This window comes from Oryctolagus cuniculus, chromosome 7 (assembly GCF_051225735.1).
Source record: "Oryctolagus cuniculus isolate XC-2025 breed Fujian yellow rabbit chromosome 7, ASM5122573v1, whole genome shotgun sequence".
Lineage (NCBI taxonomy): Eukaryota > Metazoa > Chordata > Mammalia > Lagomorpha > Leporidae > Oryctolagus > Oryctolagus cuniculus.
The window spans coordinates 126,647,791-126,662,013 of record NC_142873.1 but is presented as its reverse complement, the minus strand read 5'-3'; the positions used below and the strand labels follow the sequence as shown (position 1 = coordinate 126,662,013).

The 14,223-nt window shown below is 49.3% G+C and overlaps 1 protein-coding gene across 1 annotated transcript in view; it reads right to left on the bottom strand.

The window, feature by feature from the left end:
• Positions 1-6,760: 6,760 nt before the first annotated feature.
• Positions 6,761-14,223, bottom strand: part of LOC100341018 (cytochrome P450 4A5-like) — a 43,678-nt gene continuing 36,215 nt past the window's right edge. The window contains 8 exon segments of the mRNA XM_089299400.1: positions 6,761-7,265; positions 11,061-11,137; positions 11,252-11,316; positions 11,657-11,790; positions 11,895-12,085; positions 12,183-12,289; positions 12,691-12,845; positions 13,237-13,364. Of these exon segments, the coding sequence (XP_089155526.1) occupies positions 7,097-7,265; positions 11,061-11,137; positions 11,252-11,316; positions 11,657-11,790; positions 11,895-12,085; positions 12,183-12,289; positions 12,691-12,845; positions 13,237-13,364 (1,026 nt within the window). The 3' untranslated portion in view covers positions 6,761-7,096.

Sequence of the window (14,223 nt, the reverse complement as noted above, 5' to 3'; positions counted from 1 at the left end):
CAGCGCTCAGGGTTGTAATGATGGTGAGAGCCATGGTTCTGTCCTCTCTGAACACAGCCAGCATGAGCCATTCTGCCCAAGCAGATGCCAGGGGCCCTGTTGAGCACCCTGCCAGGACATTTTCAGCTCAAACTCCTGCCCCGACAGCCCCAGAGCATGGAGTGTCCAGCCCGCACCCAGCCTCTTCCCTTGTGGGCTGGGTAACAGGTGAGGCCAGAGCATGAGTCTCAGCATTAGAGTTGATTCCCTGTAAAGGAGCCTCCTTCGAAAGTAGGCAGAGGAAAACTGTCAGCTGATAGCGGTGATGGCCACGCACACAGTCACCTCCCCATCTCCATATTATGTGCAAATGTTTACTCAAAGTTAAAGAACATTTTATTACAACCCTTTCCTGAACTCCAAAATGCACTTATTACTCAGTGTAGACATCATAGGTAGTGCATGCTATTCCAAGCAGAAAGCATCTCTGGTTAGGTATTTATTTGGCTTCCGTGTACTGCCCCAAAGGAACAGCTTCCCAGGAACTGCAGCAGTGCACAGTAGCTTACATCTCCAAGAGAAGTGCTTCTCTGATGTCTCATGAGCAATCATTTCGCAATCTATTTTATATTTTTGTCATCTGATTAAAAAACAAAGCAAACATATTATTCCTATATCTTACTAGCTAATGCCTGGAACTCATCCATACCCTAAAAACAGCTACCAGCTTAGATAGAATTCCTCTGGGAGAGAACAGTATTTTTTGAACCAAGCCAAAGAAAAAGAATGCTGCATTTCCCCACTGGAGAGAGGGGCAGATCTGGAACTTTTCCTCTGCCTGCAGCCGTCCTGAGTGGCCCCTGCATGAAGACAGCTCCTTCTACAGTGAACTTGTCTCTAACACAGTCTTCTGTCTGCAATCTCGCCTCCTCAGACTGATGGCACTTGGGCCATCCTCTGCTGCTTTCCCAGGTGCATTAACAGGGAGCTGGGCCATAAGTGGAGCAGCTGGGATTTGAGCCAGCACCCATATGGATGTTGGAGTTGCAGGTGGCAGCCAATCTGCTGCACTGGCCCTGGGATCACTTTTTTTAAAAAACTTTTATTTTATAAATATAAATTTCTAAAGTACAACTTTTGGATTATAGAAGCTTTTTCCTCCATAACCTCCTGCCCACCCACAACCATCCCATCTACCACTCATCCCATTCACATCAAGATTCATTTTCAATTATCTTTATACACAAACGATCAATTTAGTATATATAAAGTAAAGATTTCAACAGTTTATACCCACACAGACACACAAAGTATAAAGCACTATTTGAGTACTAGTTATGCTGTTAATTCAGATAGTACAGCACATTAAGGGCAGAGATCCCACATGGGGAGTAAGTGCACAGTGACTCCTGTTGTTGATTTAACAATTGACACTCTTATTTATGGTGTCAGTAATCACCCGAGGTTCTTGTCATGAGCTACCAAGGCTATGGAAGCCTCCTGAGTTCACCAACTCTGACTGGGACCACTTTTTAAAAGTGCTCCACTCATCAGTGAGATTATGTGACACCTCTCCTTCTGTGCATGGCTTATTTCACTTGGCATAATGGATTCTAGCTCCATCCATGTTGCTGTGAATAAGACATCGTGCCTCTTTTTGGGGTTGAGGGGTGGACCACTATATGTATGTACGACATTTTCTTTGTCCATTCACCAGTCGGTGGACTCTTAGGTTGTTTCTGTTTGCTGGCTGTTGTGGATGGTGCTGCAGCGAGCATGGGAGTGCAGATGTGTCTTCTGCAGACGGCTCTGTGTCTCTTGGATATGCATCCATCAGTGGGCTTGCTGGACCACACAGCAATTTTAGTATTTTTTTTTTTTTAGTTTTTTTTTTTTTTTGAGGAAACTACAGTGTCTATTTTAGTTTACATCCCTACCAACAGTTTGCAAGGGTTCCATTTTCTCTACATTCTTGCTAATGCTTACTGTCTTCGGTCTTCTCGATGATAGTTTAATTGCAGTGAGGTGATACCTTGTTGTAGGTTTAATTTGCATCTCCGTGATGATTAGTGATGTTGAGCATTTTTATCATGTGCTTATTGGTCATTTGCATATCTTCCTTTAAAGAACATCTGATTAGATCTACTGTCAATTTTTAAGCTTGGATTATTATTATTTATTTGAGCTGTCTGTGTTCCTTATGTATTCTGGTTATTAACCCCTTGTTGGATGTATAGGATGCAAATATTTTCTCCTATTTTTAAGTTGTATCTTCACTATTGATCTCTCCCTTTGCTCTGCAGATGCTCTTTAGTTTGATGAAATCCCATTAGTCTACTTGTGCTTTAATTTCCTGTGCTTTTGGGGTCTGTTCTAAAAAATCCTTGTTCATTCCAACCAATTGCCATTATGTTTTCTCCTAGTAGTGTCAAAGTTTCAGGTTTTACATTTAAGTCTTTAATCCATTTTGAGTTGATTTTTGTACATGGTGTGAGACAGAGACAGGGATGTATTTCATTTTTCTGCATATGAATATCTAATTTTCCAGTATCATTTATTAAAAATACTACCCTTTTCCCCAGTACATGTTCTTATCATGTTTGTCAAAGATAAGTTGGCTTTATATGCATGAGTTTAATTCTAGAGTCTCTATTCTCTCTTCTATTGATCTATGGTTCTATTTTATGCTAATACTATGTTTTTTTCAGATTTATTTATTTATTTGAAAGTCAGAGTTACACAGAGAGAGGAGAGGCAGAGAGAGAAAGAGAGGTCTTCCATCTGATGGTTCACTCTCCAACTGGCCGCAATGGCTAGAGCTGCACCAGGAGCTTCTTCCGGGTCTCCCATGTGGGTGCAAGGGTCCAAGGACTTGGGCCATCTTCTACTGCTTTCCCAGGGCATAGCAGAGAGCTGGATCAGAAGAAGAGCAGCTGGGTCTAGAACCAGCACCCATATGGGATGCTGGCGCTTCAGGCCAGGGTGTTAACCCACTGCACCACAGCGCCAGCACCATACTGTGGTGTTTTAATTATTGTACTTTACTAACACATTTTAAAGTCAAGTAGTTTAAGTCAGCTTTATTCTTTGTGCTCAATATTGTTTTGGTTATCTCGGGTCTTTTGAGGTTCCACACAAGTTTTAGTTGTGTTTTTTTATAGTCCTGTGCAAAATACCATTGGACTTTTGGTAGGGATTATATTGGATCTGTAAATTGCTGTACATCTGTGAACATGGAAAGTCTTCCATTTCTTTGTGTCCTGTTAAGATTGCTTTATTAATGATTTATAGCCTCTTTGGTTAAATATACTCCTAGGCCAGGGGCTGTTTGACTCTGAGTTCTACTGCAGTGGACCTGGCATTGAGATCCAAGTTCAAGAACTGGTTTGATACCCTGTCCTTCCTTCAAGTGGGAGGTGTCTCTCTCTAGGTTTTGCTGCTTGGAATTGAGGGAGGAATGAAACAGGCAACTCTCCTTCCTGCTTATTTCAACATGACTTCTCTCTCTTTCTGTCTTTTTGAAAAAAGATTTATTTACTTATTTGAAAAAGTTACAGAGGAAGAGAGACAGGGAGAGAATGATAGATAAATAGACAGATAGAGATAGAGATAGAGATAGAGTTAGGGATAGAGATAGAGATAGATCTTCTGTCTGCTGGTTCACTCCCTAGATGGCCACAATGGCCAGAACTGGGCCAATCCAGGAGCCAGAAGCTTCATCCAGGTTTCCCACATGGGTAGCAAGGGCCCATATCATCCTCTGATGCTTGTCCTAGGTAATTAGCATAGAGCTGGATCTGAATTGGAGCAACTGGGGCATGAACTGGTGCCCACATGGAATGTCAGCATGGCAGGCAGTGGCTTTACTCACTACACCACAATGCTGACCCTCTTCTTTGTCTTCCTAAGAGGAAAACTGCTGTATCACATAGTAATTACAGTTTTTATTTTTTGAGCAACAAACTTCTCCAGATTGGCTGTACCAATTTATACTTGCCCCTAATATAAGAGAGTTCTAATTTCTCCATATTCTGTTCAACATCTGTTGTTTTCCACTAAAAATAATTAAAACCATCCCAAAGAATGAGAAGTGGTATCTCATTGTGGTTTTTATTTACATTTTTCTAATGACTAATTATGTGGAGTATCTTTTCATACGTTACTCCATGGCCGTTCACATATCTTCTTTGCAGAAGTGTTTGTTGAAGTCCTTTGTACATTTTTTTTTTGCATAGAGTTGTTGCATTTTTTCTTGAGTACAGGAGTATGTTATGTATTTTCATTTAATATGCAATTATTTTGTGCTATTCTATGGGCTGTCTTTCAACTTTTTGATCCAATTTTTGCTGCTTTGTGTTTATGGTATAAATAAGAAGCCAAGGTCAATCTTTCACATGTAGATACCCAGTTTTCCTTCTTGATGTCAACCTTCCCCATGTCCTTGACCAGTGTCAGGTCTCCACATCTCTCATCTTTCTGGGTCAGAAACATGACAATTGCTATGTGATTCAGGTCATTTTTCCCACCTACCACACTATGGTTAGTGACGGCTTTGATTGCCCATTGTTCTGATGCTCTCTGAACATGGCCAGCCTGGCCCTACTGTACCATCTGACACCAGGGAATCTCCCAAACATACTGTCTAGGACATTCCCACTTGACTGCTGCTCATACCCCATTGTTAAGCATGGGTGGTCCAGCCTACGCCTTTCAGAGCAAGGCTGAACTGGATCAGGGTCTTGGTTGATCAGGGCACTGGGAAGGAAGTCAGTTCTTTTTTTTTTTTTTTTTGAAGATTTCATTTATTTATTTGAGTGGTAGAGTTACAGACAGAGAGAGGGAGAGACAGAGAGGCCTTCCATCCACTGGTTCACTCCCCAAATGGCCACAACAGCCCTAGCTAAGCTGATCTGTAGCAGAGAGCCAGAAGCTTCTTCTGGGTCTCCCACATGGGTGCAGGGGCCTAAGTGCTTGGGTCATTCTCTACTGCTTGCCCAGGCCATAGCAGAGAGCTGGATCAGAAGAGGAGCAGCTAGAACATGAACTGATGCCCATATGAGATGCCAGCACCGCAGGTGGAGGTTTAACCTACTATGCCACTGCACCAGCCTGGGGAAGTCAGTTCTGTCATCAGGCAACAACTTTGTAAGATACCACTTCAGGGAAGCAGGAAGGGAAGTGCTGCTTCAATCAAAGGGCCTCAGTAAGGTCCAAGGCACTCAGAGCCCTGGGCTAAGAGTAGTGGGGGCCAGGGGACACCTGTGTTCAGAACCAGAAACAGATAGAGCTTGGATTCGGAGAAGTCACCAGGGACACAGAAAATACCACTAGAAATATGGTAGGAATACATAGGTGCTTGGATGTTGAGTACAGGACCCAAAGCTACCTCCCAGGCAATCACCAAGTGCAGGCAGGGTTGATGGTGCCCTCATCCCTCAGGGTGGGAGGTGACTGGCAAGAGGCTGTCCTCGGGGTAGGGGGGAGAGTTGCTTGGGATCTGAGATCTTCTACCACCAGCCAGATCATCTGCACTCCCACCTTTGCTAGGTGGGTGTCCATTCTGTGAGTCTTTTGCAGAGTCTGTAGGTCCTTAGACATTAGAGAGGCTGACATTGTCAGGCTGGGGCCCTATTCTCAGGTATCATGGGGCCATGATAAGCTGGGTCCAGTTAGTGCTCATAGCAGATCAGCCCTCTCTGGTGAACTCAAGATGGCTTCACGTTCAGTCCTATTCTGAAAAATTTCTAATCAGAAAAACTAACCACTGAATAGAAAATAGGCATGGTCTCTGGTTTGAATGGTAAGTGTATCCCAAAGGCCCACATGATAAAGGTTTGGTCCCCAGGGTGGTGATATTGTGAAGTGATGGAAATTATAGGAGGTAGGGCCTAATGGGACATCCTAGGTCATTGGGGGAATGCCCTCAGAAGCAGTTCTCTCAAGAGGGTTGCATGAAAGCCCAAGTTTGGGCCCAACCACTCTCTCTGCTTCCTGCAAACCATGGGATCCCACTGGTTGAGCCCTGCAAGGGACTTCTGCAAAAGCCTGCATCATAACCTTTGGACTTTCAGCCTCCAAAACTGTCAACAAATAAGTATCTACTTTGCTGTGTCAGATATTTCACTGTGATACTGTAAACCAATAATCTCATTCACTGACAAGTGTGAGCTTCCCTGTTTGAATCCTTAGAGAAGATTCCCTTGTCTAACTCAACTACTACAGGAGCCTCAAGAGGTGGACAGTATAAGGGGCATCAGGATCACATGCATGAGTCTCCATTGAGGGGGATGAGTCACGCCAGGCCATGACTCAGCATGGGGCACTACGGGGCAGAAGTCACTTCACCTTCCTTCCACTCCTGTGACTCCTTCCTTTCTTTCCATCTCTACCCGAGGAAGAGGGAAGTTGGAAAGCCTTGTGTGAATGACAATAATATATTCAGGCTCTATGCAGGAGATATTTAGATGGGCAGATTGCATGACAGGCAGGAAGGGACTGAGCTCTGCTGACAAGTGCATCCCAATGATATCCAAGTCCTAATCCTTGGAGCACTGAGTATATTCTGTATTATCCGAGTAGACACAGTATAATAACAAAGGTCCTTATAACATAGGGAGGAATCATCCATAAGCCTTGGGATGCAAAGTATGCAGCTTTAGGTTATGAAAAGTAGTGAGGACCCCCCAATACTCTGGCTTTGTCCCAGTGAAACCCATTTCAGATTTCTGATCTTCAAAACTGCATGAGAAGAAATTTGTTACTTCAGGCAAGTAAGGTTGTGATAATTTGATCATGGCAGCAATACAGGGAAATGCAAGCAACAAAAAGGCAAAAGGCAGGCAGAGGGGCAGACAGGGAGAAGGGCAGGCAGTGATCAGAGATTAGGTGGACAGAGATGCAGACAGACATGAGGCACATAGCCACATCAGCAAGTTGGCAGTCAGGAGGAAAGTTGGGCAGACAGACGGCGGAGGCAGAAAGGAAGGCAGGTGGATGAAGGACAGGTGGACAGATAAAAAGTAGGAAGTGGACCATCAGGCAGGGGACAGGAACAGGTGACAGGAAGACAGGCTGCGAGGCAGGAGGCCCCCAGAGTCTCTTCTTGTCTCCACCAGGGTTAGTGGAGCTTCCTTAGATGAAGGTGGATCCCGTTGATGGACTTCAGTACAACCCGTGCTGTGGGGACGGGCACCTTTTTGGGATCCGGCAGCAGCTCGAAGCGCAGCAGGGTCAGGGCCACGGCCACCTTCAGCTCATTCATGGCAAATTGCTTCCCGATGCAGTTCCTGGGCCAGGCAGGGACAGTGAAATGAGAAGAGAGCTCAGGTTTCATTCTGGGCTGGCAGGCATTGGTCTCTAAACCCCAGCTCAGAGCTGGCCCTCTGAAGGTCCTCCTTCTTACGGATCAGCCCCAACCCCTTTCCTCACAGGTTACACACACCTCTGTTTGCCATGGTTGGGTCACATTCTCCTGACTTGACAAGCCTACCATCCTCCCAAAGGCTGGCTCTGATCCTGCTTTAGCCTTCAGAGGGCATTAAATCTCTTGTAAGACAGGGCCAGCATTCTAAGGGAAAGAGCCTAATCACACAAATAGTTTGAAGAGTTAATAATTAGTGAGTTCCCTCCCTTCACACACAGGGGCTGGTTCCCCATGGGAGGTCACTGGTCCGGACCACACGGGAGAGATGGGTCACATTCACATACACTCGCTGGCTAGGGATCCTCAAGAACTGAGTTCCTCAGAGGGAGTTAGAGCATCATTGGGGAAGCTCCCAGACAGGGGGTGGGTCAGGGGCCCCTCCCAATGCAGTCCCAACTGCTTCCAGCTCAGTGTTCAGGCTCTTGGTGCACCCTCACTGCTACGTCTACCAGCATCTGTCTCCTGGTTTCTCCTTGCCATCCCTCAATGTCCTCCCTGGGCTCCTGTTGATCTCCCTGCCTCCCTGTCTTCCACACTGAAACTAAGTCCTGGCTCAGACCCTTCCCTGCTCTCCACACCAGTGGGATAAGGTGCAAATGCTTAGATGCAACAAGCTCTCTAGGGCTGCTGCTCACCTATCACTTACTTGTCCAGCTCCACTAACTCAGCTCATGTCACTGAAGTTGCTGAGAAAGCCCTCTCTCCCTTCAGGTTCAGGCCAACAACCTCCTGTCCCATATCTCCTTGCCAGCCATCCCTCTCCTTGCTGGGTTCTCAAGGCAGCATTAGTGTGGGGAGCAACTTGGACTAGACTAAGTTACTGGAATTAAGACTTATTCTATGCATCTGCTCTCCCACAATATGGCACTGGGAGAGGAGTAAACAGCTTCTATGCAGCTGCCTCCAGTTCAATCAATAAACTGCAGGACCTGCTCCTGATTGGAGGAGAGCAGCGTACTCGGTGTGTGGGTAGCAGAGTTGGGATTGGTGGAAGAGGACTATAAAGGAGGAGAGAGACAACATGCACCAGGAACATCTAAGGGGAACATCCGGATAACATCTGAGCAGCCCCCAAGAGAGCTGGCCGGCGGTGTGCCACTCCCCCGCGGAAGTGGGGAAAGTGGCAGGGGGCACCGCCCTTCCACGGAGGTGGAAGGATCGGCAGCCAACCTGGGAAGAACCAGCAGCAAACCCGGGAAGGGCCGAGCAGACAAAAGAACAGCGCAGGGTCCTGTGTCATTCCTCCACGAAGAGGGGGAGCGACAATTAGTGATTGTGTTCAGGGGTGCAGTCCAGAGCCTAGGACGGTGCCAGGGGCATGCAGCATTCCATAAACTACTGAAACAGGGAATGAGTTTGTGAAGGAATAAAGAAAGGACTGATGTCTGTCTTGTGAATAGGGTTTTTCTGTACCCTTTTTACCTTAATTGTGAACTCTTGGAGACATGGATGACACTTTTCATCTTTGTGTTCCCTCAATTCTAAGGAGTGCATGGCACACAGAGACAAGAGCACAGGATGCTTTGATTTTTGAGTGAAGTTGATTAAATTTTAAAAATGAAATGATTTATTTCATGATGGCTGACAGTGGTGCTAGACATTCATGTCCTCCCCAGAGAAGAACCAAAACAACAAACAAATGGTTGTATTTTAAATGAATGCCCGAGGAAAAACTCTAGAACTCAGCAAAGAAGATAAGGAAAGCTACAGGACGTGGAGAGCTGAGACTGAAGACCACAGCGAGCCTAAGGCCAGCCCCATGGCCAGGAGGCATCTTCACTGAAGAACTGGCATACAGGGGAGCCTCAGTGGAACCCATCTCCACGGGTGCCGTACACCGGTGGGCCTGGCTGTAAGGCTGGTCCACACTTGCCAGAGGCTCGGAGCCCAGTTAGAGAGGTACCTGGAGCAAGCATGGTAGCTTTGTGTCAGAGAAGGGACTCACTGTGTCTTTCTCCCAACCCCCAGAAGCCATGCAGTGGAGTGTGGTTCTACCTTGAGAAAGGAGCCACTGTGGGAATCTCTAGTATCCTAGGAGCCCATCCTTGGGACCCCACAGACTTTTTTTTTTTTATTAGACAGGTAGAGTTATAGACAGTGAGAGAGAGACAGAGAGAAAGGTCTTCCTTCCGTTGGTTTACCCCCCAAATGGCTGCTACAGCCAGTGCTGTGCCGATCCAAAGCCAGGACCTGGGTGCTTCCTCCCGGTCTCCCATGCGGGTGCAGGGTCCAAGCACTTGGGCCATCCTCCGCTGCCTTCCCAGGCCACAGCAGAGAGCTGGACTGGAAGAGGAGCAACTGGGACTAGGATCCGGCGCCCCAAATGGGACTAAAACCCGGGGTGCCGGTGCCACAGGCGGAGGATTAGCCTAGTGAGCCACGGTGCTGGCCCCCAACAGACTTTTGATCCCAACAGTCACAAAGACTGCAGCCTTCGAACCTGTCCAGATCCAGCATTTCAGCTGTGGACCCTCATACCAGCCCATGCAGCATGAGGCACAAATGGGACATAAAAGCAGGGCACAACCTGTCCCCAGGACCCTGGATATGAGGGGCTGGTCTCCCCGGACTTGGGGCCTATGCCCCCCCCACCTCTCCTCACTGTCATCTGAGGCAATGTTTGCCACAGCTGGGCTCTGTTTGCGCTGGGCCTGCCAGCTGGCCATCTTGTGACCTTGGCCCTCTCCCTGCACCAGCAGGTCCTTGTAGGGACCCACACCACTGTAAAAAAAGACATGGAAGGTCACTATATCATGATCAAGAGATCAACTCAAGAAGAAGCTGCAATGGTTGTAAATGCATATGCTTCTAACTGTGGAACACTCAATTTTATAAACCAAATATTCTTAGGTCTAAAAGAAGAGACCATATATTAGGATACAAAGTAAGTCTCTACAAACTCAACATAATTTAAATGTCATGTATTTTTTTCCAACAAGGATGGACTGAAACTTGAAGTCAACAAAAGAAAGCTTAGGAATTGTAGCAGTGCCATATCATATACCCAGTAGTGGGCTTTCCTTTACAAGTAGTCATTGTGTGCATCTTTATGTAGAACGTGTGGAATATGGACCATGGTTTAGTGATCTCCAAGTACAGAGTTTCGTGAACGGGGAATATAGACACAGATATTTAACATAAATATACAGCGAACCTTCTGTTGGGAAAGACTAGAAAATGTGTCAGGTGACAGCCCCAAGTGGGACCCTTTCTACAAAGGCCACCGCGACCTTCAAGTCTGTGGCCAGTCAGGGCACCCGAGGATGCTGGCAGCAAACCAAGCCATCTGGGCCTTTGGTTTGGTGTTGGAAGGGTTAGTGACTAAGCAGAAAGGTCCGTGGGCTGGCTAGAGAGTGTGTGGGAAAAGGAGACATTGGAAAGCGCAACCCAGGAAGTGTAATGTACACAGAAGGGCCACACCCCCACAGCGAGCAGACCTCCAGGACACCCTGAAGTTTGGAGCACCCCCGACACTGCTCTGAAACCCCCTTACATGGCTCGCAGAGACACCCACACAAGGCCTCCCTCCCAGCAACGCCAACACAGGAGGGCAGGTCTGAAGATCCCACGTGGGAATGCAGGGGGTCACAGACACTGGGGATGAGCCCTGAGACTCCCCATTGTCCCCCGACTCCATCAGCGCACACGGGACGCTCACCTGGATCCTCCTGAGAAGGGCAGGAAAGCGTGGCTGTGGTGAGCAGAACCCGGTGCGAAGCGGGAAGGGTCAAACACCTGCAGGGAGCAGAGGTCAAGGGCGATCCCTGAGGGCCCAGGGAACACAGTGGCAGCAGGGGGAGGAGTTGGTCTGAAGGATCAGTCCATGCCCTCCTCCCAGCGCCCTCCTACCTCTGGGTTTGGCCACACCTTCGGGTTGTGATGCAGGCCATAGATGGAGAGCATGACCGTGATGCCTGTGGGGCAGGAGGAGAGCAAGAGAAGAGACCAGTGGGGTGGGGCCCTGAACCCTGAGTAGATTTCCTCTACAGGCCTCCACATCTCAGAGAGCGAGAATGTTCATGCTACAAACCCATGGATACTGTCAGAGGCGCACCTGTATTTATTGAGATTTTTCTGTGTTTAAGCTCTGTGCAAAGCATTTCCTGCACATCATCCAATTACCAAGTATGCATCATTTATGATGACAAGGAAAGGAAGAAGCAGAGAGATTCAGAACCGAGGACGCACGACTGAATTTCCAATCTTCTTGTCTCCCAGTGAGTGCTTAGATGAGTGAGGGTGGGCAGTTCGTACCCTTGGGGAGGGAGCGTCCATCAGGGAAGGTGACAGGCTTGCTGAGGTCTCTACCAACACCTGGCACCGGTGGGTAGAGTCTCAGCGCCTCCTTGATGCACATGGTGGTGTAGGGCATCTGGTCCAGGTGCTCCCTGAAACAAAGCCCAGGCAGAGGAGGAGGCAGGGCTGGACCCCCAGGGCTTCCCCTCCCAGACAGGCAGGGCCCTCCCCCACCGCCCCCTGGGCTCTCACTCACCAGGTGATGGAGGCTCCGTCCCCCAGGAGGCCCTGGATCTCCTCGCGGCACCGGTGCTGATGCTCGGGGTGCGTGGCCAGGGCATAGAAGATCCAGGAGATGCTGCTGGCCGTGGTGTCGTGGCCCTCGAACATGAACGTGTCCACCTCGGCGCGGAGGTCCTGGTCGGACAGGCTGCTCCCGTTCTCCATCTGGGGGAGGCCACAGTGGGAGAGAGGGCGCGGGCTCTGCTCTGTCCCTGGCTCTGTGCTTCCAGGCCAAGCTCGGGCCTGCCCTGCACACACTGACCTTGGCAAAGAGGAGGACGTCCAGGAAGTCCAAGCACCTCTTCCTCCTGACCTTCTCCAGCTCCCCCTCCTGCTGCAGCTGAGCCTTCCTCTGCTGGATCACTCGGTCTGTGCCAGAGCAGTGGGTACCGGAGCAGCTGAGAGCCCCACCTGCCCCAACCCGGGTGCCCTGGAGGTCAGGGTGAGCGTGGGAGTGGGTGTGTGGGTCGGGGTGGGAGCCAGCATCCTGGGATGCAGGGCAGGCCTCCCTGCAATTGCACAGCCCAGGAGCCTCAGCTGATTGCTGCTGGGCTGGAGTCTCATTCAGTCATCGCCCGTGTGATGGGAACCCCTGCCAGCACCTGGCACCCCAGCATCTCAGCTCCTGACCCCTGCACCAGGGAGGTACCCAGCGTGTGTGTCCCAGCTCCTGCAGGTGGAGCATGTGCCTGGCTCTGCCTTATGAGTTGATGTCAGCTCCTTTGGGCTGCGCTGGTTAAGGAGGGGGACACAGGAGGAGGAGGCAGCACCTGTGTGCTCGTGGGCGAGCTGGCAGGCACGGTGGGACAAGCGGCCTTCAGGGCTCAGCCTGTACAGGAAGTCACTCTGGTGAAAGACGTTCCTCACCCGGGCAAACACCAAGTTGTTCAGGTCCCCAACAGCCTGGATGTAGGACTGGAAATTCCTGAGGGAGAGGACGTGGATGAGGTCAGAGTGGAGGGGCCTCTGATCTGCAGGCAGAGTGGGGCTCTGGGAGGAGATTCCTCCCCACACTGGGGACAGGCAGCGTGGAGACACACACCACTCCTGTTTGCAGTCCTTGTGCCCCTGGGGCCTCTGTAGGATGGCAGGAGAGCCAGGCTCCCACCTGTGCTGGGCGGGGCAGGGGGGGCATCAGGGATCTGCGGTGGAGGTAGGGGGAATCTGGTCTGCAGTTAGAGCTTGGTGTGGGCTAGGTCAGCGTCTTGCCTTTTGTGGAGGTGAGCATGCTAGTCCCTCCCACCCCCGGCTGGCCGGGAGGTGCGGGCACACTGATGGTGAGCACAAGGACCCTGCTGGTGGAGGTCATCACGGACCTGCTGTCCAGCTGGACGCTGCCCTGGTAGCTGAAGGCGCACTTCATGATGGTGTCCAGGGTCATCAGGGAGACGTGTTGGAAGACCTCCAGGGAGGAGTCCTGGCTGACCAGCTGCTCCCATTTGTCCTGTAGGGAGAGTGAGCCTTGTTCTTGATTCCCACCCAAGGTCTGGGCCAGGGAGCCGAGGCTCTTTTTTTTTTTTTTTATTTGACAGATAGAGTTAGACAGTGAGAGAGAGAGACTTAGAGAAAGGTCATCCTTCCTTTGGTTCACCCCCCAAATGGCCACTATGGCCAGAACTACGCCGATCTGAAGCCAGGAGCCAGGTGCCTCCTCTTGGTCTCCCATGTGGGTGCAGGGGTCCAAGCACTTGGGCCATCCTCCACTGCCTTCTCGGGCCAATGCAGAAAGCTGGACCAGAAGAAGACCAACTGGGACTAGAACCCGGTGCCCACATGGGATGCCGGCGCCGCAGGCAGAGGATTAACCAAGTAAGCCACAGCGCCAGCCCCTCCGAATTTACATTACATCACATTACATTAGTTTACATTAAATTTTGAAGTTTGGAATTCTGTTACAATCTTTGATTTATGAGAAACTTTTTTCTTTAATGATAAGAAGTAGAGTAACTCTTCAGTGTTTGATACCTGAGCCAGTCCAAGACCCTGGCAGTTCCATTGCTAAGGGACAGTTGTGTCAAGGCAAAAGAAACTCATGGGACATATAGTAGCACTTTTAATGGGGATATAAAGGCACTTCAATTCATTGTCTTTCATAAGATGTTTGCTGAGCACGGTTGAGTCAGACATCAGAGTTCTGATTGGAGTGTTCGTATGGCAGGGTGTGGACCTACTGTGCATTCATTTCATGGGTTCCCAAATCTATGCAGTAGCCTTGGGTCCCTGGCCAGAGCCTGGCCGAGTGACATCCCGGAGCATCTGCCCTACCAGTAAAGCTTCCACTGTGCAGGCCAGCCAACGGTAGA